Source organism: Diceros bicornis, chromosome 16 (assembly GCF_020826845.1).
Source record: "Diceros bicornis minor isolate mBicDic1 chromosome 16, mDicBic1.mat.cur, whole genome shotgun sequence".
In the NCBI taxonomy this organism is placed as follows: Eukaryota; Metazoa; Chordata; class Mammalia; order Perissodactyla; family Rhinocerotidae; genus Diceros; species Diceros bicornis.
The window spans coordinates 37,924,819-37,949,566 of record NC_080755.1 but is presented as its reverse complement, the minus strand read 5'-3'; the positions used below and the strand labels follow the sequence as shown (position 1 = coordinate 37,949,566).

General features: G+C 45.1%; 1 protein-coding gene across 1 annotated transcript in view; it reads right to left on the bottom strand.

The window, feature by feature from the left end:
• SETBP1 (SET binding protein 1) overlaps positions 1-24,748 on the bottom strand; it is a 362,371-nt gene that overhangs the window by 173,689 nt on the left and 163,934 nt on the right. Inside the window, exon 3 of the mRNA XM_058557032.1 lies at positions 702-755. Within this exon, the coding sequence (XP_058413015.1) occupies positions 702-755 (54 nt within the window). The remainder of the gene's footprint in view (positions 1-701; positions 756-24,748) is intronic.

Here is a 24,748-nt window from a genome sequence, read left to right as displayed (position 1 = left end):
CTCCTGTGTACTTGTGTGTACATGTGTTGGTGCTTATGTGTTTGGGTCTAGACAGTAAATCCCTTCCAGAGACAGGGAGGGTGATTTTCCATCTTCACCACTGCCAAGGATCTCTCCCCAGAGAGCCCTTGCCTGTGCTCTCTCGTGGTTTGCCCATGTGACCTCCAAACAGCATTCTGCCAGAGATAATAGTGGCCCGTTTCCTAACCAACATCAGCGAAACTAACCAACATCAGCAAAACTCAACCATCTGCCTCTGCAGGAATCTGAGATTAACCTGCCTGCCAGACTAGTGACTGCAAGGCATTTGCACACAGACTACAGAAATGTGAGTATCCTGTCCCAAAAAAAGAGAAATACAGGAGAAAACCCAGCCCCACCCCACCCTCCACCCCCTTGGTTTACCCTTTCCTAAGTTGAGTCACCTACCACCACACATTCCAAGCATCTTGGTCTGCGTTTTTTTCCACTATAAAATAGCAAGAAAGAGCAGAAAGAGGTTGTTTTGTTCGAGATGAGATGAGAGAGGAGTTGGAGAGAGAGGGCAAGCTACCAGATGATTGTCAAGGTTGGTGCCTCGAGTCAGAGAAGCTGGAAATGCAAAGTGGGGGTTTCTGCGTTAGTGTCACTTTGCTTGCTCACAATCAAACTATGGAAAATTTCACTCTCCCGAACCTCATGAAAGCACCAGTGAAACTTACCTGTGGCTGAAATCCTTTGAGGTCACTGGCTGGAAGGTCACTGGCTGTGAGGAGCTGGAAAAGAACAAAGGAGTTTTCCTTAGTGATACTTCTAAAAGTTTGCATACAGTACCCCCGGGATAACTGATCAGCAATGGACTCACTGTAGCCTAGATCCAAAGCTAAAGAAACAGAATCACAAAAAGCAAACGTGGTATTTCTGGACTAGGAATCTAGACTCAACGGCCTTCTCATCTTGTGTCCACCACATCTCTGACTTCATTGCCCCCTCTGCTGCCCTCTCCTACCTTCTTTCTATGTGCCACCAATTCTTCTAAGGGCCTTAAATTAGGGATCACGGACTATGCGTGGACTTCAGCAGGTCCATAGACTCCTGAAATTGTAAGTACAGTTACTCATGAGTCTATAGATGTACGGTCATGTGTCACTTAGCAACAACGACATGTTCTGAGAAATGCATCGTTAGGTGATTTCATCGTGCAAACATCACAGAGTGTACTTACGCAAACCTAGATGGTGTAGCCTACTATACACCTAGTCTATATGGTATTAATCTTATAGGACATTCGTCGTATATGCGGTCTGTCGTTGACTGAAATGTCGTTATGTGGCATGTGACGGTATATACTTCCTTAGGGAGAAGGTCCTTGACTTTCTTCCTACTATCAAGGTAATGTAATCTGTGATATCACAAGTTAAAGAGACAGTTAAAGGCCCATGTCTTCTGGAAGGGCTGCTGCTGCTTCTTTTTAAATCAAAGCAGTAAAAATGCCGCTTTCCTCTTTCCAGCTATGTGACTCAGTTTCCTTTTATCCTATGTTGACTTTGATCTCATATACTATTTAGGTGTTCATAGCTTATGCCTCAAACTATCATGTACAATATTACAAGAGTCAAGTTTATATATTTTCTCTATCTCTATGCTTAATCAATATTAAAGGGTAAAGTTAAGGCTTTAATATTTTTGCATCCTCTCCAGAAAGCACTCAATGGGATCATGTGATTCATTAATAAAATAATCACATTCTTTATTGTTGCTCAAAAATGCTGGGAAAGTATGGAATAAAGAGAAAAAGGGCAGATGCTTATTTTGATTCAAGGAGTGTGACTGCTAGCTTTGTTAGGCCTGGAGAGCATTTGCAAAAAAATAGGGAAGATTTCATGTTTGCTGTAACAATATTTTGTTTGGTTCTAGAAAGAGAGGGAGTCACGCTGGGCTCCAGTGCCTCCAGCCTTCAGAAAAGCTCAACTGGGCTTTTTAGCTTCTCTAAGTGACTTTGCCAAAAAGGATGCGTCAAGTGGTGTTACTGCCGGAATAGAGCAGAAAGGAGGTGGAGAATGTAAAAGCTGTACCTTTCTCCCCACACCCAGTCCCGTGGACTGAATTCCCCATGCAGAAGGTCCCCTGGAGAAGGCACACCATCCCTGTAGATAGCCAGGTTAGCCCTTGTGATTGTAAGGAAACAGCCAAGCAACAACCCATTGGGGTACCTGACTAAACACTAAGGGCCAAACATAATCATAAGACTTAGTCCCTGCCTTCAAGGAACCTACAATTTGGTGGAAGGATAAGCCATGTGCATGTCAGTGTGAGCAAAGTGCAACAGAGTGTAAGTGTCAAACCGTGATCATAAGGCAAGAAAAGTCAGCGTGCGGCTGTTGAAATAAGATGGTGTTGGAATGAGCCTTGAAAATGGAAAGGCGGCAGGCTGAGGCACTTCAGATGGGGCAGCTGGAGGAACAAAGACGGAAAAGGGATTCACCTATCCCAACACACCTCCTTTTGCTTCTACTCATTGCCAGCCCCAGCATGTGTTAAGGAGGAAGGGAGGGCATTATGATAGACTTTCTGAGTCACACAGGTAGTGCATGTATTTGGGATTTAAATCCCAACGCTATTATCCCAACGCTCATCCTCTTTTTTCTATAGCATGATGCCTCTGAATTATAGCACATTGGAAATAATTTGTTGAGGAGACATGGCTTAGCAAAAAAGATGAGTGCCAGACTATTAGTCAAATGAGCCATCAACAGTAACAGAAAGCATGGGTCCCTATGAATGACCCTTAACTGACCCTTCCTTCTAGACATTCTTTTATTTAATTGATAATGACTGTCCTCTCTTCAGATCTTATCAGTACAGCCTAGGCCTCTAAGTTGAGCTGAGTACAGGTTAGGATGGAGCTTGGGACAGAAAGGCTGGAGTGAGGTGTGGGCATGGGAGTGACCTCTGCAAGGACAGGGCGACCAACATGTGTTAGTGTATAGGAATCGAATCTCAAATTCTCCAGGCCCTGGGAGTCCAGTGGGCAGGGACCCTCTACAACCTTATAACAGGGTTCACCAGATAGATGGGCATGGGACCAAAGCATCTAGTTCCTCCTAGTTCTGAGAAGCTGCAAGTGAAAAACCACAAAGGTGTTCAAAGCATCTTAACATATGCACTATTGCCTCATATCAGTGGTTTTGGGATTGAGAAATGACGAGATCCACTTGACTGGAAATAGAGATATGGCAGTTTTGGTTATTATGCCTCACATGCCTAGCTCAACAAAGTTAAGATCTGTCCCACTCTCCTTGAAACCTTAAATCCTCTTTCCCTTCTCTTAATAAGGAGCCACATGTGTACAATTTAGTTCTTAATAATTTAAAGTTCTGTTTTGTGCTGTTGTATGTATTTCTTATTTCCTTTTTTTCATCTAAGAAGACCGTGCTCAAGAAGACCACGGTTTATATTTTATGTACCTTCTGCATTTCTCAAAGTGTTGAGAAGAGACTGGACGTACAATTAGTCAATAAATACTTGTTGGTCAAATGACTTCCAAGTTAAGTGGGGAATACTATCAAGAGAGAGGTAAGGACTGGAATGACTAACTTACTGAGCCTAGAGAAAAGAAGCGTGAGAGACAGCTAGCTTATCCTTCAAGTCAACGAAAGGAAGTGGCACTTGGCACGTAGAGCATTTCCTGCATGAAGTAGGCACTCAAATATTTGAATGAATTTATCAACTCTGACTATGGGAACAAGCTCTTCCCTATCCGCTAGAGGTTTTACGAGAGAATATTGGCTTATACTTCAGCGTAGGAGTCAAAGGTTAAATCGAAGGTAGGACGGTATGAAAGCGAAGGAGGCTGAACAGTGAATGAGCCTACCACCAGAGAGAGAGGGGGATCTCCCCTTCCTGTGGATGAAACAATAAAATGTTCAAAGGGTCCTTCGCAGCAGTTCAGACATGTTAGCTTATCTGTTAGTGGGTTGGGGGAGGTAGGGAGGTGGTGTCAAGGATGGTTATCAAGTAATTTCTGAAACTTCTGAATTACTTACCTTGGAGATTCTGAACTATTTCACTCACCATCTAGTGTGCATTTCAGGTGTTATCTGACCTGGGAAACAACCAAAGGCAAGCCTTGTGACCCCCTCTCACAGTGGTTCCCGAAAGAACAGTGTGCAGGAATCTGCCTTCTCTCACCATCCAGCCAGGACTCCCTGCCAGCCTGGCTCCTGGGTTCTAATCAGGCTCTAAACCAAACACATGAGCTCTTGGGCAAAACAGAAGCCCTGCTCCTTGGTGTCCCTTTGCAAAGCTTTGCCCCTTTCCAAAGCTAGTTATTTCCTAGAAATCTACACATTCTGCACCCAGGAAAGGAAGAAAGGCCAGACCTCTACATTGAAGTATGGTAATCAGATGTGGATTAGAAATACAGGACGGGAACTCCTCCTGTATTTCAAAATTTGAAGTCGCAGAGCACCAAGATTCGGACCCCAGATTTCCAGATCCACAGAGTATCAGGACCTGAAGGAGACAGTCAAAGGTTCCTGCATGGATGAGGAAGTCATTGTATCCCCAGGGGGCTCAGGAGCCACCTCTGCTGGGGAGCTGGAGCAAGGGAAGGTGGTGTAGACAGAGACCCCCACTGTGTCCACCTCTCACCCTCCCTTCAACCAGCAGCTCTACTTTTCCCTCTTTCATGGATACAATTTCATTTGGAATCAAATGTTCTACCACTAAAATAAATTTTAAAACCCCAGACTAAGTCCTTACTTTGCAGAAGAAGTTGATAAGTGACTTTTTCAAGATCACATTACTAGTTAACAACAGGACTGGGTGGGTGTCTTAACCTCTAGTCCTTCTGCAGAGATGCCCACTAGTGATCATCTCAGTCTACACAAATCCTATCACCCAGACACAACCAGGTGCTGGCCTTTATCCTGAAGGTGGGATAGATGTGCTCAGAAACTCAGGGGAAACTGAGGCATGGGCAAGAAGAGATGAGCATGGCCCTCCACAGAGCTGCTGCCCTAAAGGGCACTGATCTAGACCCTCTCCAAATCGTCCCCTCTACTCAGACCCTGTCCTCATTCTGTCCCATTGGAAAACCATTCACTGCCCAGAGCAGCTAGCAGTGTGGGGAGGGATCCAAGACAGGGAGGCAGAGAAGGAAGAAAATGAAATCTGCTTTGGCTCTGGGGACTTCAATCACGCTCAAGTTAATGAAAAGGATCCTGCCTTTTCCCAGGATGGCTAAATGTCTGCACTGCTCCCAGCGAGAGAGTTGAGCGGGTGTGGCGAGAAGGGCAGACAGAATTGCATTTAAAAGGCAAAGGAAGGAGAAAATTCTTTCATCTCCCTGGTGGAGCTGGGCAGTGTTCCTCGGGCCCTGTCTCAGACCATTCTCATTCCTGACACGTCTTGCTGCTCTCTGGAACAGTCCACATTGAAAATATTAGGTTGATGACCCTGCTTTCCATTTTCGAGGAGCTGCAGTTTCTCTCTTGGCACAAGTTCATTTTTTTCCTTTTTTTGTCTCTCCAAGCCTGAGGGGTGGGTTGGGGAGCAAGCAGGATTGGAGGAGGATGAAGGGAGCTGGGGGGCCCTAAGGAGGTGAGAGGAGAAATACCTTCTGCTTCCCACGCACAGACATTCTGCTCTCTGGCTCCTCTTCCACCCTGCTCTCTGAACGGGGTTCTCTCTTTGCTTTCCTCACTAAAAGTCACCCCCAGAACAGCTGCAGAAGCATCAGCTTGTGACCTCCATGGGCCTAGGACTGCCCCTCAAACATCTTCCTTTCCACCTGCTAACTTCTACAGCTTCCAAAGCTTCCCTCAAAGGAGGGAGGAGGCTGCTCCACTTGTCTCCCTATGTTCTTCCGCCCCAGGAACATTCTTTCCCCTCTGCTAGCCCCTTACCAAAAGGACAAGAAGCACATCTGGGTAGGACGGGGCCCAATATATCCCCATCAATCCCTAAGGCTGACACAGGACACACGCATCTGGGAAGGAGGTCACTGACACAAAAGTGGGGGATGTGGGTCACGCTGGACATCTGGCCAGAAGGATCTCAGCCTCATAGACATGCAGGTGGAAAACTGAAGTCTGGTTGCCTTGAGATCCTCTATGTCATTTGCTTTTCCCAGATATTTCTTCCTGTGTGGGCCAGAGAAGTAGACGATGGCATATGAGATGGATGGATAGATGGATGGATGCACAGGTAGGTAGGTAGATAAAGAAACACAGCAAAGATGGCTTTGGGGAGAATAAATGACCCGTTTTCAAATTGCCCTTAAAGATATCACCCTTGCCTTAATAAGACTTCTACTTAACCTCTTCCTCCCTTCAATCTGTTCTCCTTCCTTTTCCTATTTTGTAGGAAATGGATCTTTTTCTCCTTCTTTATTTTGTGAAGCATCACTGGCTTTTTACTTTGGCTATAGGATGGAACCTGAACCCCATTCTACCCCAACCCCTCAACCCACAAGAAAAGGGATAGTCTATATGGAAGTCAACATCCCAGCCAGATGAGTCAAACATCCAATCATATGTGTGACTGAGGTTGTTAGAAACCAACCAGCCCCAATCTCTACCTTGGCAAAAAGGAAACAGGCCCAGAAAGATTGTGACTTACCCAGTGGAAAATCTGGAACAACAAATCCAATCACATGTATGTAACCCAAACAAAGTTTTAGATGCCCTAACACCGGGGGACTGGGGGATTCTGAAAGGAGAGGGGAGAGTTGCAAGGTAAGTCAGGAGTTAAGACAGAGAAAAGGAAAGAAGGCTAAGGAAGGTTTCCACCAAGCAACAGGCTCTGGAACCACCGACCATGAGTGAGGCCACAGCTCTACCAGGACCACGGACGGACATGTGGAGACTAGAATAAGGGAGGTAAATGGAACCAACAGGCTGCTCCACTTCACAGGGATGATCAATGGAACATTGCTGTACAAAAGGCCATTAGTTAGACTTGGAGGGAGAAAACTCATGTCCTAGCCCTGGTTCTGCCTCTACTCACTATGGGATCTGTTATGGGCTCACTTCACCTCCTTTGGTCTTATTTTACCACCAATAAAATGAATTCTATGTTCCCTCTCACCCCACACTTCTAGCAAAGTGTCTGTCTCACCTCAAGGACGAAACAGACATAAAACAGACTCTCTAGTCTCCTTCTCTCCTCTTTCCCAGCAACTCTCTCCCCAAAACACACACCTTAAGAGATTGTCTACACTGTCTTGAAGAATTCCTCAGCAGAAGGATAGAAGGGAGGCCAATGAGATCGTCCTGTACGGTGTCTTCATTATTGGTGTGCCAATAGGAATTTAGACAGATGATCACTCACACTGCTACACAGGTTCACCACCCCAGTGAGACTGCAGTCACACCCACACCTGAGTGAAAGGTACACAGTCTTACAGTTCAAAAGGCATTAGTTCTAACTGCCAAGGCATTTGGGGTGGGTGGTGCAGAGGCCAAGCAGCCAGCTTCCCACCAGCCTATGAAGCAAGTTACACACTTGAAGGTGCCACCCTAGCCGGGCTGAGTGTCCTTTAGTTACATCCCCTCAGCCTCGTGGAATTTCAAAGGTTAAACCTGAAACCACTGACAACTCACTCCAGTCCTAGCTTCGGGCTGTCTTCCCAAAGAGCAACAAGGATGATTAATAATAACTGAATATAACTCCAAGCAAGCCTAGTCTTGATTGCTTATATTTTTCTTTTGTTATTTTTTAAATGATGGGGTTCTAATATTTACAGGCACGATCTGTAACACATTCCCCTAGATATGCAGCCAAAAGAGCTTTTATATATTTTTTTAAAGATCCCATGCGTAACCTTGTACATATAACCCATGCTCTTATGGTGGTGTGTATATTCGGTTGCTGTCCAAGTCACAGCCATTTCAGCTTCACGGTGGGAATGCCTTTAATCCTTTTTCTTGCAGATTAGAGCTGTAACTACCAAGACCTAATGAAAGAAGAGGGCTCTGAATGCCCTAAGCTAGAACTCACTAAGACAATGCATCCTTTTTTATGTTATTTGAACCTAGCGAACTTACAGAAGCTCGTCCTCGCCTTTTTGAATCTCCTAGTAGAATTCTTTTTAAATGTCTTGTTCCTCAGATCAAGACAACTGGATTTCATGGAAGGTATCTTGTGTGGTGTAGGGTGGAAAGTTTACAAAGGCAAACCTGGTATAAACAGATAGTGTGGATGTTCATATGCTCATTTATTATTTCGGTAAAAAGTAGCTCAAGAGGGTTAATTCGTTTCTGAAGTTACACAATTAGTAGGTGGTAGAATGGCATTGGAGCCTGGTTTGGAGACTAGTGTTCTTTTTCACTACATCATAACATTCTATGAGCCCCCCCCCAGCTATTTTTGGAATGTGCATTATTAGAGGTTCTATCAGGGCCTCCATGAGGCTTTTGACACTTAAAAATAAACCATGCTGGGGCCAGCCCGGTGGTGTAGTGGTTAAGTTCGTGCACTCTGCCTAGGCGGCTCAGGGTTTACGGGTTTGCATCCCAGGCGCAGACGTGCACACCCCTCATCAAGCCATGCTGTGGCAGCATCCCACATATAAGGTGGAGGAAGATGGGCACAGATGTTGGCTCAGGGCCAATCTTCCTCAGCAAAAAAAGAGAAAGATTGGCAATGGATGTTAGCTCATGGCCAATCTCCCTTACCAAAAAAAAAAAAAAAAAAAATGCTTATAAAACAGTGGTTTCAAACTGTGCCCTAAGGAGCTCTGGCTTCCACAGAAGGGTCTTGGGGATAGTGAGGTGGGTGAGAGGAGCTGAGGTGGGGAGTTCCAGGCCCCAATCCCATTTTATCCAGAATAGCACAATTTTTATTGGTATTTTATATTGGACTTCCTTGTTAAGATCTATTTGATTTAAAGCTTTATAAAAAAATAAATTTTGAAAACTCATATATTAAAAGAGAAGGTCCTACATAGGTTAGCAAGCCATTCCCAGTACTAACAGAATATTCCTGGAGAAAGAGAATTAACCAGCTCATCTCTTTAAAGATGCTAAGATAGTCAACACTTACTAGGACCAGAATGGCTGCATGACCAGACTTCATTTTAAGAACACTGTCTTTAGTACTTGCCATGAGTTACTCTTCAGGAAAATGTTTTCTCTTCCATTCTTTACACTGTCTGCAGACAGTGATGTCTGCTCTCTTCACCTCAAGTTCAGCAAGCTACACGCTTAAGAAAGCATAACTAATTTACCAGGAAAGGAAAGAGCTAAAGATATGTTGCTTCTCAAGAGCTCAATCTGGGCTGTAGGGCCTTTCTTTCAAATAAAATGAAGAAATCACATTGCAAGCATCTGTGGGCTGTTTCCCAAGTCCGTAAAGGGCCGATAAAGGAGGTTCCCCTCACTGAACATATGCCAAGCAAAGCTGGATGCTGAGGGAAAATCCATCCTCGTCTCCTTCTTCTCATCATTTACTGAATTTCTGCTTAGAACTGACCAGATGATCTGCTCACTTGGCTCCAGGACTAGTATTAAAGCTTTCTAATGCATCCCCTTGGCGAATCCCAGGAAATTGATTTACACCCATAGGCTCACTCAGCAGCAGAGAATGGAAAAGTCAGAAGGTGCTTGCTTCGAAGTGTCTGAGCACTGCAGTCAAAAGCTCTGCTCCTCAGCTCAGGGGAGCCAATTTGGCTGAGAATCTGGGTCCCTCGGGCCAAATCTGGAGCAATTAATCACAAATACAGGTGAATATCTAAAAGGGGTAATGTCAAGCTGGACCCAGTGATAGCTCAACCTGGTAGCTGCAGGAAGGTGCAGCTTTTGTGAGCCTCGGGTAAAATAGAAGAAGCTCCTCCAGAAAGTGTACCCTGAACTCTTGGCAATTATAATATGAAAAATCATTGATTTTTTCAGGACCTACTTTTGCCTGTTGTTGTACCAGGTAGATGCGTTAACTCTATTATCCCTCTTACTTTTCACATTATCAATGCAGGATAGTATTATTTTTACCAGTTCATGTTGAGCAAACTGAGGCTCAAATTGGTGAAATAATCCACCCAGGGTGATGGAGGCAAAAAGTGGCAGAATTGGAATTTGAACACAGATCTGAATCATGACAAGTCCAGTCCTCCGTCTAGAGCATCCAGAACCCCCGCAGGAATCCCTAAAAACAATGGTGCTTTCTCCCTCCCTACTCTGTCAGGGAGTGATCCTTAGCCTCAGCAGTGTTGTTACCACTGCCAGCTGTGCCTCAGATGGCCCACCACGCAGACAGGTGCCAGGCTTCCTATCAGCCCCAGGCAGCCTCACAGCGTAGGTATCTAAGGTTAAGATCCTATTATCTTGATCTTCCTCTCAAATATCTCTGAACTCAGGGCCAGCCCCGTGGTGTAGTGGCTGGGTGTGTGCACTCCACTTCGGCAGCCCAGGGTTCATGGGCCCGGATTCCGGGCACGGACCTACACACCGCTCATTAAGCCACGCTGTGGCAGCGCCCCACATACAAAATAGAGGAAGATTGGCACAGTTGTTAGCTCAGGGACAATCTTCCTCAAGCAAAAAGAGGAGGATTGGCAATAGATGTTAGCTCAGGACCAATCTTCCTCACCAAAAAAAAAAAAAAAATTCTCTGAACTCAAGTTGACTTTTTTCAAAGGAGCTTCATTCCTGAATCCTGGCTGACCAAGGACTCATTAGAGTCTGCACTGCACACTGTACACTGCCACAAAGATTGTTCATCATCAGGTGGCTCTTTTCTCCCTAACCAGTTACCTCCTCTCTCTCCCTTCTTTCTTTCCTTCTTCCCTTCTTCCCTTCCATCTAATAAGAGCACGCCAACTTCCAGGCACCATCACAGATTCTGGAAATCCCCATAAACTACTAAATGCTTTCCAGGGGTCAGCTCATCTCATTAAATCCTCTCAAGAACCTCACAGGGCAGCACTAGGAGTATACCCATTTTCCAAATGAGAAAGTAGAAACTTGGCTACATTAAATGACTTATTCAAAGTCACAAGATAGTAACTGACCCAGAGAACACACTCAATTCCATCTGAAACCTAAGCCTATGTTCAGTCTTAACTACTCCATGTGTATGGCACTGCCAGGAATCTAAATGTTGTCATGGGTAACCTCATCCCACCTAGAAAAGATCTCTGCCCTTTAGAGACATGAGCTAAGACAAAATGAGGCAGGCATTTATTAAAAAAAGGATAACCAATAATGGGAAGAAGATAGTTGCATCTCAAGGAAGAATAATATCATTATGATCATATAAGTGGGCACCTTGAATAATACAGAAAAATGGGAAATCTCAAGTAAGCCATCTCTGTTACTACAGGCATGAAACATGCTATTATGTCATCTTCAAATCCAACATAGCATGAGAACTAGAAGGAGCACAGGTCTTATGGACGGTTTTGCACCTGACAGAATAAAGGAGCAGGACGGTGGGAGGTAAGATCTTCGTCAAAGATACAGAAGTGAAACCTGAGTTCTTCCTCTCATTTGCAAGAAACAACCTTCACAAAACTAAACATTTAAAAGAGTCTTTTTCTACCAAATACCCCTGCTTATGGTTTTCATCAGAAAGGTTACTAAGTATTTTGAAAGAAGTAAGATCAAGTTATTTGCTTATTTATTTGAATTAACCAAGTGGAACATGCTTGTTTACATGCTTTGCTACTGGTTGAAACAAAAATATCTTTGCATCGCTATTTGAAAACTGTTTGCACCATCAATGTGTAATCTCTTCCACAGAAGACCCTGCTCTTGCCTTAGTGTTACAGGCATTGTAAGTGCTGAGTACTTGGTCCTGCCACTTGCTAGGAGGGAAGTTCTTTAAGGACCAAGATATCTGGCTGTTTCCAAAATGATTCTTCACTATTGAAGATATTCTACAGGATCTGCCACAGCTTCTAAAAATGTTCCCTGGTATATTCAGCAAACAAACACCCTCGGAAAACAGGACTGGATTCCTAGCACAACTTCGAAGGAGCATGGCTCTTGGGACATGTATCTGGCACTTTGTTAGAAATCTGCCCCTCTGTTATTTCAGACCAGACTTCTGGAAACATCTGGTTTACCAGTAACTCTTTTTTGCTGGAGTTTGTATGTATCTGTCTATTTTACACAGTCTTGCCTCAACTACAGTTTGCTAAAAATGGTCTCTTGTGATTTCATTCTCAAGAACAAATTCACCTCATAGAGGTACCTGGAAATGGACGTTTCCTTCTTATCAGAATGGCTCAGCCAAATGTGGATTATGTCTCCCTGGACCTCTTCCCCAAATAAGACATCCTTGAATTGTTCTTCCTAAAATCACGTGTGCCTGACTCATATTCTACCCATTTTTGGACAAACCTGCCCAGAATTTCTGGCTGGCTCAGTCAGGGGACATCTCTATACATTGCCCACTGAGACTGAGCAACATGAATGTAAAACACAGATGCTATATCAGCAGGACTGGAAGTAGCTGCTAACTCAGCCTGAGACCCCTTGAGTAACCACGTGCTAAGCCCTTTATTTATAGCACAGACGAAGGGCCCACCACAGGAACTGGTGATGTTCACTTTTGCAGCCACATCGGCAATTCACTGCTAGTGTGACCTTGGGCAAGTCACATCCCTGCCCAGCCCTTCGTATCCCCCACCTCTGACAGGAGGAACTCTGTGACCACCTCATGATCTGACAGCCTGTGAATCTGGGAAAAGCGATGGATGGCCATGCCACTCACCAAAGACATTATCAGGCTTCACACAAACTGTCTATTACTAGTTAGCTATCATAGCAAAAACGGTGGAGTGGCAGGACATAAGGAGAAGTAGGGCCCTGGGCAAAACTGATAAGTCAGCAAAGTCTAAGTGTATCCTTAGGAAGATCTTTGCCCTCCATCTCTCACTGGGGTCTTTCAGAGAGTAAGAGGTCTGATTTCTCTCCACATCCCTTCCTAGTCAAACCTGGTTTTAGGGAAGTACTCACTATCAATCAATTACACCACAATCACTATTCTCAGCATAGCTATTCGCTGTGCTTTACTTCTAATCAGGCAAGAAAAATTAGAGTCCCCATGTCTCTTGATAAAAAGAAATTCCAGATCTGTAGCAAAGAATAAAGGTGAGAGAGGCCCACAATTTGGAGGGTAGAGGGCCCACTGCTACATGGGGAGTTATATGAAGTAAGCCTGAGTCTGGGATAGAAAAGGGGCAAGAGGGTAGGGAAGCCATATCTAGCTGTGTCCAGCCACATACTTCGCCATATCTAAATGAAAGCCATGTGAGTGGCAACAGCAGTGGCCCAATCTCTCCAGTCACCCTAAGGCTTTCCTTGACCTCATGGGATATTAACAAGCATCCTAATTCTAAGACACACAAGCTTATTTCCACATAAAATTCAAAACAATTTGACAATAGGGCTGTCTCTTAATTGTTTACCCTCTGTAATTGATTGGGTGCAAAACGGCAGGTGTTCTTCATTACCGAGTCACAGGGTATGTTGCCCTATTTCAAGGAATAAAATGTTTTTATTATAACAAGAATGGTGAAATATGAGATTGTTAAAATACCTTTACTCCCTAGACCTAAAAACATTTCAAATGATGATCTCATTTAATCATCCCAATGACAATGAAAAACAGGTAGGGACAGAAACTATCCTGTTTGTTTGACAGATGGAGGAAATGAGGCAAAAAAAATCAGTCAATGACTTGCCCAGGGACATGCTCTTGGCTGTAGAAGTCTTAGTGCGGACGGGTCTTGGGGGGTGATTATCTAGACCAGCCCTGCTCCGATGCAGGGATTCCCTTCTCCGACATCTCTGACAGATGGACACCCAGCTTGAACAGTTCTGAGGAAGTGGCACTTGCTATTTTAGTGCCACAGCAACAGCCTTCAGCAAGTTCTACCTTTACTCAGTTGAAATCTGCCTCACTGAAACTCATCCTTCTAGTTCTGAGGAAGACCAACTAATTGCTTTTTTACTGCCATTATCTTCCTGTTAAATAGGGAATGTGAACCCCATTTTACAGATGAGGAAACAGACAGACTAAGCAACCCACTCCAAGCCCGCACCCCAAGTTTGAGCCAGATACCAAACCCAGAGGGTTTCAGACTCATCCTCTCCCATCTATTGTCCAGTCCTGCCCATGCGCACACACTACAGCATGCTTAGTCTTCCTGCCACTGGCCATCGCTGATACTTTTGATGACAGGTGTGTAGTATCCACACATCCCCAGGCGGGCTACCCAAGTGCTTTCAACTGGTCTTCCCTGGATACAGCTCCCAGTGTCATCACCATCCAGCATATAAAAGCCTCCCTCAAAAAAAGTGCTCTCAGATCTGACCACACTGTGCCTGTGGGAGGAGTAACTGATACTAACCGGTCTTGTGTTGTCAAATCTTTAACAACTGAATCTTGGAGGAAAAAAAGGTCTGATGTAAGGCATTTGCTAATTTCCATAGTGGAAATACTTCCACAGTTTTAAGCCACCAACCTGAAGTCACTGACTGTAGAGTTGGGAATACATGTGCCCAGCAGCCTATCTGCCTAAGAACAATACCAACTGGACTGGAACTCAGGCCAGGTGACTTGTATGAAATGGAACATTCCGACAAGCTCAGAAATTAAATGTCTTCTGTGCAAATCTGGGTGTGCAGTAAGCCAGGCTTTTGAATGCAGTAAATGTGAAGGATGCCAATAGTCATTCCATAAATTCATTCAACAAATATTTATTTTTCTAGGAATTGGGGATATAATAGTAAAAAAACAAAGTCCCTGCTTTCAGTGAGACAGACAATAAAGTAAAATGATAACAACAATAATACTAATAATGATATAACCTGTCAATTGTAGTTGGGGTGGTGTAGGCATGTTTGTAACCCATGAGCATCTTGGTGTGGCTGAGAACTGAGAGCTTCGATGCAGAACATTAAGCACACAGAGGGTCTGTGGGCTTATGTGCCGCCTGCCCTGGTTAGAGCACGAGGTACGCTGAGGACGTCCTCGGCAAGGAGACTGAAAGGTGTTTGGGATTTACCCACCTTGGAGTCCACACTGAGAAATCTGCACTATTCGGATGCCTGAGGAAATCCCAGACAAATGCAGTGAATCTGCTCGCTATAGACTGAATATTTGTGTCATCCCAAAATTCATATGTTAAATCTTAACTCCCAATGTGATGGTATTTGGAGGCAGGGCTTTGGGAGGTGATTAGGTCATGAGGGTGGAGCCCTCATGAACAGGATTAATGCCCGGATAAAGGAGACCCCAGAGAGCTCCCTTGCCGCTCCCTCCATGTGAGGACACTGGGAGAAGACGGCCATTTATGAACCAGGAAGCGAGCTCTCACCAGACACCAAGTCAGCCGGCACCTTGATCTTGGACTTCTCAGCCTCCAGAACTATAGGAAATAAATTTTTGTTGTTTGTAAGCCACCTAGCCTATGGGATTTTGTTACAGCAGCTTAACAGACTAAGACAGTGCTGAACCCGGACCTATGTCATCTCTATCCTGGTTGAATTTGTTAGATGTGAGCTTGTTTACACCTGTAGACCGAGTCCTCCCTCTTGTCTGCTTGCTCTCCTTATGTCTAAATGTCAACTTTCTCTTATTGAGCCCCTGTGAGTGCCAAGCATTGTGCTGCATTCTGAGAATACATCAATGAACAAATAAGATATAGTCCCTGCCATCAGGGAACCCAAGAGTCTAACTGGGGAGACAGCATTATTTTTGAATAACAAAAATAAGTGTAATGTAGAGTTGTGATAAGGTCAAGGAAAAAAAATGAGAAAAAAAGTATGAGTTTGCCATAAGAGTTAATGGAGAAAGGCCAGACTTAGAATTTGGGGCTGGGCAAGGAAGGCTTTCCCAAGGAAGCAACAATTAAGCTGAGCCCCGAAGGATGAGCAGAAGTTGCTAGGAAGAGAGTTGTGGGAAAGGTACTTCAAGGAGATGGAACATCATGCTCAGAGGCCTCAAGCAGGAAAATTATTTGCAAATTGGAAAGGCCCTTACAATCTGTAACATGAAAAGGAAGCTAGATTGAAGTTAGGACTCTGGAATTCTAATCCAAATCCTGTCATTACTTAGTGCTATGACCTTGTTCCAGTCACTTCTCATCCCTAGAGCTCAGCGTATTCTCCTGTGAAGTGGAAATGCAGTTAGGCAATGTACTCTGAAAAGTAACACATGCTTGACAGTCTACCAGATTCAAGTTCAGCTGCTAACTCTTTCTAGCAGCTTCATCTTGAGCCTGTATTTTCTCATCCACACAAGATGAGTAACATTGGATACCTGATAGGGATGTTTGGATGATGAAACATACGCCTGTAAGGAACCTAAAGGTCAGTGCTTCATAAATGTGAGTTGCACCCTCTTCCTTAGATCTTTCAGAGGTGCGGGGAGGCTCGAGTTGGACCACTTAAGTGGGATAACGGGGAGAGTGTGCTGTACCACGTCAACAGAGGGGATGGTTAGCACCAGACTTTGCACGCTTCCTCTCCCTTACCTGCCCTCAAGCTCATGACCTTCTGAAGTCCTTTCATGTGGGAGGGTTGTGGGCAATGTGGAGGGACTTTGGCCATGGCTTTGTTGTGGCTGGGTTTTAAGTGGCCAGCTCAGCATAAGGTTGACAACTTGCCTTCCCGGGCTGAAAGCGAGGATGGGCAGGAGGTGGTTGGAAATGCTGGCTCTTCTGTGGAAGCTTTTATTAGAAACAGGGGATTCCTCATTGCTCTTTCAAACTCTTTTGGCCAAACATGAAATGTCCCAAGGTCAAATTTATTAGTGCATCTAATGGCCCGGAGAACTCTTGGCTTTGGTGCTGAATCCCTCTTATCGCCCTTCCCTCCCTTGAGCCTTGCAATTGGGCCAAGGCAGCTGCTCATACCCCACCAACCCCAGAGTGGTTCACTCTATATACAAAAATAGACACACACAGGCGGTCACTGCTTTCATGGGGCCATCGTCAGAAACTAGATATACTCAAGACATTCTCCAATGAGGGGAAAGAGGAGCTTGCAGTTGATTACATGGCAGAATGACAGAACTTGGGCTGGTCCCCAAAGATCCAGCATGGATACACAAAGGCACTTAGAATTTCAGCTTCCTTATTTCTGAAAGAGGTCTAAAAATCCTGGCTAGCTCACAGGATTTGTGGGAAAATAAAATAGGACGGGGGGCCATGAATGTCTTTTATGCTTGTTATAGAAATGAAGGATATTATTGACGACATTATTATTTCTACTTCCCCTGATAAGCCAAATGACCATATATGGGGCATGGTTAGGGGAGAGGGGGGCACTGGACCTTTGTGGATCTGGCTGCTCCTGAGTTAGACACAGGATTCGTCTCAGTAGAGCAGCTGCTGTTTAACCCCTGGCTCCACGCCTTGCCTCGCGGGAATACGGAAGGAGCAGGCAGAATTTCCTGCAGCAATGGTGAAGAACATGGTGAATGACTGGCAAGGAGCACTGCATGCAGGGCGGCCATGGGGAATATCTCGAATGAGGCTGAGGGTGCTGCCAAGGCTAGCTGAAGGCAGGGCTTATGTGAGTTGCCTCGGTTTCTCTTCTGTCTCTGAGCAGTGCCCTCTGCCCAGAGATGCCTCTGAAGGAGGGAAAATGGGGGTTGGGCAGGGCCGATGGCTGCAGCCTCCCAGCCTGTGCCTGTGCATCTCATTATTGAGCGGGCATGAATCAAAGCAGCCTTGTGCAGCTGCTGTCCCATTTAATCCATTCGTAATCAAAAGTGATTAGCATGGATGCCTCGGTGCTGAGGTTATTGTGTGTGTGCGATCAAAGCTCTGGCTCCTGCCCACTTCTCAGAGCTGCCTGCACCTAGGAGGGCATGGAAGGCCATGAGCCTGGGGCATGGGGTGGCCAGCAGTCCCTGGCAGTCCAATGAAGTGTGAGTTCCCTGAGCAGAACCCGGGAGCAGCAAGTGCAGCCTCACTTGCACGAGGCTCAGAAGCCTCGGGGAGGTACCTGGGGGAGGCCCATCGCCCAGGTTTCCCCTTTGGAGGCTGGCATTTCCAGCTCAGAGACTTGAGGGAGCAGGTGGAGCCAGGTGCGCTGAAGGCAAGTAGGGCTCATTCAATGTTACTTAGACTCATGAAGGATTCCTAAACGCCCTCATTTTACAGAAGATGACACTGAGACCCAGAAAAAGGAAGCATATTATATGCCTGGCAGGGGTGTGTGTGTGTGTGTGTGCACGTGTGCGTGCGTGTGTGTGTGTGTCTAGGGAAGAAAAGAGAGAGGGGAAGCGGGAAGAGGCCAGGAGAGAGGATGGGACAAATGAAGTTGTCCCCAAGGGATGCACAGCTGGTAAGGAGACCTTGCAGGCTGAGAGAAGAAAGAACTCTATAGCTAAGGAAGCAAAGCCAGAAGAGCTAAGGAATCAAGATGTTCCCACCTTTAATAGTTTCTATATTCCTTCCCACACACCAGCTCTGGTAACTTTCTGAGCCACATCTCCCTTTTTTAGAGAAATTCCAGCCGAAATCTCTTCCTCTATTTATAAATTCTGCCCGAGTAAAGCTTGATATCTCACTTCTCTCTGGCAGTCCAGATTATGAACATCATTAAGATCCAAAGGAAGACTCAACTTTTTCAAGAAGTTTTCTTGGACTTCCCTTCTCTCAACTGTTCTATGATGTTCTATCTGTACTACTCATTTGACACTTAGCATGCATTGTCCTTCTGATAGCTCCTGGTTGACAGGGAATAAATCCTTTGACTCTTGGATGATGACAATGAAGACATCGAAGACGACGACAATGAATGTATGAACGCTGCTCCATCAGCTAGACAAAAGCCCCTAAGGGCAGCTGTTGTGTAGTGCACTTTGGGACACCCGTCGACACCCTGGGGTTGAACAGGTCTTGAGTCTTTGACAGGAGACTGGGAGCTCCTTGAGTGCAGAGCTGGACATTTGTGACTGCCTCTGTCTCCGGGACCACACACAGTCCTCGGATATAGTAGACCAGTAACAAGAGTCTGCCGAAGGGTGGATGAAAGACAAAGAGTTCTGCATGAACATGTCCTGTGATTTCATTTTGACATGGTCAGTGAGGCTGCTTAGAGGTGTTCCATTTCCACCAAAACTTCTGAACCATTCTCAAGGGGCTGCAGAAAGGAAAAGAACAGGGGATATGGGGCAAATGGGGGAAACAAGCCAGGAAGCTGCTTCTTTACAAAAAGAGTTTCCTAGAGCAGAGAAGTTGGGAGCTCCTCACTTCCATCCCTGATAAAAGAAACGACCTGGGCCTAATTACTGGTTTGTATACATGACTTGGGTGCATGGCGATACTGTGTGGGACTGGTCCCTTGGAGCTACGGCAGATTCTAATCTCCCCATATAGAGAAGAGTCTTTTGGGAGTTGCATGCATTTTTTAGATCGCAATGGGTACCTGGGCTACAAATTCCATGGTGCATCATGAGCTAATGCTACAGTTTTCATCACTGATTTAGGGGATTAAGGAGCATCCCAAATCCAATTTGTGTACAACATTGTGGGGCCCTTCACACCAAGAATGATCAAGTTTGGGAGGTGAGAGCTAAGCGGGAAGATTTAGGGGCAATTTAGAAACATTTACTATAGAACCCAATACTAAGAGAACTAATCTTTCTCTTGCTGAGTTCAACGTTATGTTGGAAGATAATCGAATACTCCAAAGGTATAAATAATAAATAATTACCCAGCACAGAATGGGTAACAGATGGTAATAACTAACCTTTATTTAATAAGCTTTCACATGTACTGGGTGCTTCATACAAATCTCATTTATTTCTCACAACAATTTCTCTGAGTAGGCATCAGTAATCCCATTTTGAAGATAAAGAACCTGGGGTTCAGCAAGGTTAAGCCATTTGCCCAGACCACAGGGTTAGAAAGTGACTGAGGTGGGACCTGAACTCCTCTCACTCTGATCCTGCAGCCTGTGCACTCTTCCCCATGGCCTTCACCACCTCTGGCTCAGTCCCACTGGAGAGGCTGAGACTGATGCATTAGAGCCATGTAACCCGCGCAGAGCCCAGGCACCACTGCAGCCACCTCACCTCTCTACTCGCTCACACTTCAGTGCCTTGCCAATAGGCAAACCATTCCAGACTCATACTGCTGGATGAAACATTAGAGCACATTCAAATCAAATCCTCTCATTTTACAGATTAGTGAGTTGAAGCTCTAAAAGGTTAATCACCTGCTCAGCACTACAATGCTAGTTTGTGACAGGCCCAGGCTTAAAACCCACGTCTCTAACTCTCAGTTCAGTGCCATTTTTAGTGAGTCATGGTATCTGAGAATAGAACAGCGGATGGGAAGCAGGAACATGGGAGTATCTGTCTTTTTGGCACTGGCATTGCAAGGACAATACGCTACTTAAAATGCCCAGAGATATTTTACTAATACGTTGCCAACAGGGGCACACAGGCCCTGTGCAAATCTCCTCCTCCCGGCAGCAGATCGGGGTGACTCCGGCACACGCATCCATTCAAAACATAGTGTGTTATATCCACGTGGCCTTTACAACGCTTCAGTCCAGAAACTTGCAATGCATGCAGGAGATTGGGGAGAGCAGGTGGAGATTTTCTTCCCTGATTTTTGAGAATCCACAATTTCAGCTTAATTTGTAATAGATAGCGAGAGTAAAGAAACTGACAACAGGGCCATCAGCCATTCTGTTAGTAACACTTCAGGCTATGGCACTTCAACAGGAGTCGAGCCAGCTGTCCAACGCACAAAACGACCTTTGGCTCCATCCTTGGTGAAATGTAATTCTGTTCACACCGCTTTCTGTCTGGGGGGAGTTAGAAACCAGAGCTTCCAGAATAATCAGAAAGCTTCCTAATGACAAAGCTCAAACAAGCGGAGATCACGCATCGTCAGAAATGTAATCTGCGACTCCTCTCATCAGTTTCCTTGTGTTTGCATTTTTTAAACCACCTCTTCAGGAAGAAATGAGACTGTTGGAGGCTCTCCCTGTTCTTGCACCTAGAGATGCATTTATCTTCTTCCTCTTAAATGCCAGGGGAAAAATTAGAATGTGGTGAGTTCAGAGGCCTTCTAGTTTTGCGACTTCTAGCTCATAATGTGTGTATACATGTCTTTTCTAGACACATAATCAAATGTGAATTAACTTTGTGTACATTCTATATGAGCAGACAGCTTCTCTGCCTGCTACTTCCCAGCTTTTGTTGGTAATTCCATAGAGAGGGCACAGACGCACGTGTGCTGTTCTGCCATGGAATACTTACAATGCTCACTGCACCCATGCTCCAATACTCTCTGGTGGCTTTCCATCATTTCTAATAATATCAGCAATCCTTACCATGGCCTTCAAGGCTCCCCCAAAACTGGTGGAGCTCTGCCTACCTCTCCACTCTTATTCTCCCATCCCCTGGACCACTGGCTCACTCAGCTCCAACCGCAATGGACTCCATGTTGTTCTTTTTATACAGTAGTTTGCAATCCTAGTTAGTTGTACTATAGAATCACCTGGTGAGTTTTACACACACACACACACACACACACACACACACTCTCTCCAGAGATTTTAACTTAATATATTCAGGGGGAAGTCTGACTAAGTGAGCTTTATTAGAGTTTCCAGGGTGATTATATGTTGAGCCAGGGTTGAGGACTAAGGCTTTTGCACCTGCTCTTCTCTCTATCTGGAATCTTCTGTCCTGGGACACCTGCATGCTCCCTCCCTAACTTCATGCAGGTCATGAGGTGTATGTATAGGAGAGGCCTTCCCTGGCTGGTCTTTCCACATCACTACTTTTTCCTCTCCTCCATCACTCTCCATCCTCTGGACCTGTTTTATCTTTTTTTGTACATTTAGTGCTGTCTGACATTTTATTATCTATTTGTTAACTTGTTTATCATCTGTCTCCCTTCTCCTACCCACTGTTCCATCCCACTGCAGTGTAAGTTCCTGAAGTGCAGAGACTTGTCTTGTTTTACTCACCACTCGATCCCAATGGTGCCTGGCAGATTGGAGGGGCTCAATAAGGATTTTTTGAACAAAGTGATGCATGAATATCTCTGCTCCACCATCAAGAGGGCTCTGCTTTGTGCTCCCAGCACTGGAGATGGGTTTGCATCAAGCCATTCTTGCTTCATCACACAACTGCAGGCCAAGTTTGGACTTTCAGCCAATAGCACTGTGTACCCACTGAGAGGTGACCTGGACTATTAGCTCAGTTCTCTCATCCTGGAAGTCACAGAGCAGAGGATGGAGATGCTAATGTGATAAATGACCATGCAGGTGCCATGGCAGAACTGTGTAAGGCACTAGGCAAATAGATGTGGCCTGAGTGGCTTCTGGCTGGGGCTGTCTCCTTTGGAAAACAGGAGGCCTTAGAAGTGGAGAAGCAGGACTCGGACTATTGAACAGATCCTACAAACATCATGTAGATTGGGACCCTAACCTATGTCCTTCTATCACTCAGTGTTACGCCTGTTCTTAACCTCTCCCCACAGCGCTCCCAACTCTAACACCAGTTATGGGTTATGTTTTGAGATCTCTTCAGAATGTCAGTCTAGCTTTGATTCTGGTGTATAAATGAGAACCCAGTACAGTCATTTCAGTTAAGTTCCTTTAAGTGACAGGATTCCTCCTGTCATCATAGAGTTCTCTGGAAAGGATAGCACCTTTCATGAGCTCTCAGCCATAGCCCCATGTGGAAAAGCTCTACATAAGGTAGGGAGATGGTAATGGTCATTGAGACTGAATGAGTCAATAAATTGAATGAATTTATTGACTTGGGAAAGTAGAGACTAGAGTGGATTTTGACTGAGATTTCCATAGAGTATTGATGAAATAGCTAATTGGAGAAGTTAGGATTAATCAATATCTTTAGGGATAGACATCCTAATCACACTAGGCTGTGAGAGATTCCTCTAGAATGTGGACTTGGTCATTCAACAAACATTTCCTGAGCAGTTACTGTGTGTAAGAGCGAATGGGGTGTCCACAGGCCGGGCACCTCACCATTTCTTGCTCATGGTGCTCAAGCCCTAGCTGTGCCTAATCACCTGAGACATTTTTTTTAACATATAAGGCTCAGATATTTCAATTCACAAGGTTCAGAATGAGGCTGGGCACATATTGTATGATTCCGTCTAATAGGAAATGTCTGGAATAGGCAAATCCATAGAGACACAAAGTAGATTAGTTGTGTCCAAGGGCTGGGAGGCAGGGGAGGGGAAACAGAGAGTGACTGCTAATGGGTATGTGTTTCTTTTTGGGGAGATGAAAATGTTCTAGAATTAGATAGTTGTCATGGCTGCATAACTTTATAATATGCTAAAACCACTGAACTGTACACTTTCAAAAGGTAAATTTTACAGTATATGAATTATATCTCAATTAAAAAAGGATGCTATGGAAGCATGTAACTTAAAAAAAAATAATGAAGGAATAGGACTGGGCATCTAAATTTTTAAAAAATTCCACACATGTTTAGGAAGCATAGCCAGGGTTGAGATCCACTCTGCTCAGTCCCTCAATCATTTCAAAAGAGACTGCAGCAGATTAAGGGTTAAGTTCTCCAGGGCAACAGGCAAGAATGTGTTTCTGTAAATGCTGAACATGAGGAGCCCTGAGTTTCCAGGTGGAGGGTCAGGGAGGCTCATGTTCTCAGGCACCTCCAGGCGTCCCCCAGGCTTGGCACTGGGGACACAAGGAAAGCCAAATTCAGATGCAGCTTTGCACAAAGCTGGATGCTCTCTTCTCATTTACTCTAGGAAGAAGTGTTGCTGCCAACAACAGGTGGTGCAACCTGAAGATCTTGACTCAATTTACGCATGCTACCCCCCCCCAACAACTCTCCCCCAAGCAGGTTTCCCTCTTGAGTGTAGAGGGTAGAGTGTAGATGGTAATTAATTAGAAATGGGCTCCCTGGTGAATATAGATAAATGAGAAAGCAGCAGTTGGGGGGCTGGCCTTGCCTGGAATAAGCCTTATAGAGAGCAATGAGCTAGCTGCCCATGGGGAAGGTCCCCAGAGCGGTGGGGTAGAGTACGCCATGCCCATGGCAGTACGGGGTATGTGAAAATGGGCCATCCCTATGGGGGCCTATGGTCCTGGGGACCCTCAATGGCAGTCTTCCTCCTCCTCCAAATTCAGTGCACTGCGCAAACCAACAGAGAAATTAATCACCCAGAGGCCAGAGACTGACTGCTGAAGAACATCAAGCAGAACATCTTGGTACCTTGAGTGGGAATTCAGATCACTGGTGCCCATGTAGGTTAATGAGATGAAGTGTGAAGCTTTCTGCTTCCTGGAAAGTTCCCTGTGTGTAAATGACTGCAATCAGGCAGTTCTGAAGGGGCCAAGGGTAATGAGGAGAGTGAAAAGAGGCTGGATGGCTGCCTGAGACTCCTGGAGATGTCCCAGGCCTCTGAAGAACCATAGTCTAGAGACGCTATTTAACTGTGGGTGGGAAAACCAACTTAGTTAGAAGTAGAACCATCTAGTGCAATACCCACACTCAATCACACCTCCTCTGTTGTGAGTTTAAAAGGAGATGGGATGTCTCTTTGCTAATCACTACAACTGAACATTGGCAATTGCCCTGGAGTGAAAGAGAATAGCCAGGGGTAACTCTATTGTACCATTCAGAAAAAAACTCTTCCTCATATGATCAAACCTTATCAGTCACTGATTCCTATCAAGACCCTTCTCTCCACAAAGCCAATCTCTCTCCTGGCCCCAGGCGTGGGTGTGAATGTTACAACACATTGGAAAGCAGACTTTTCCTAGGCTATGTCTACCAGCCC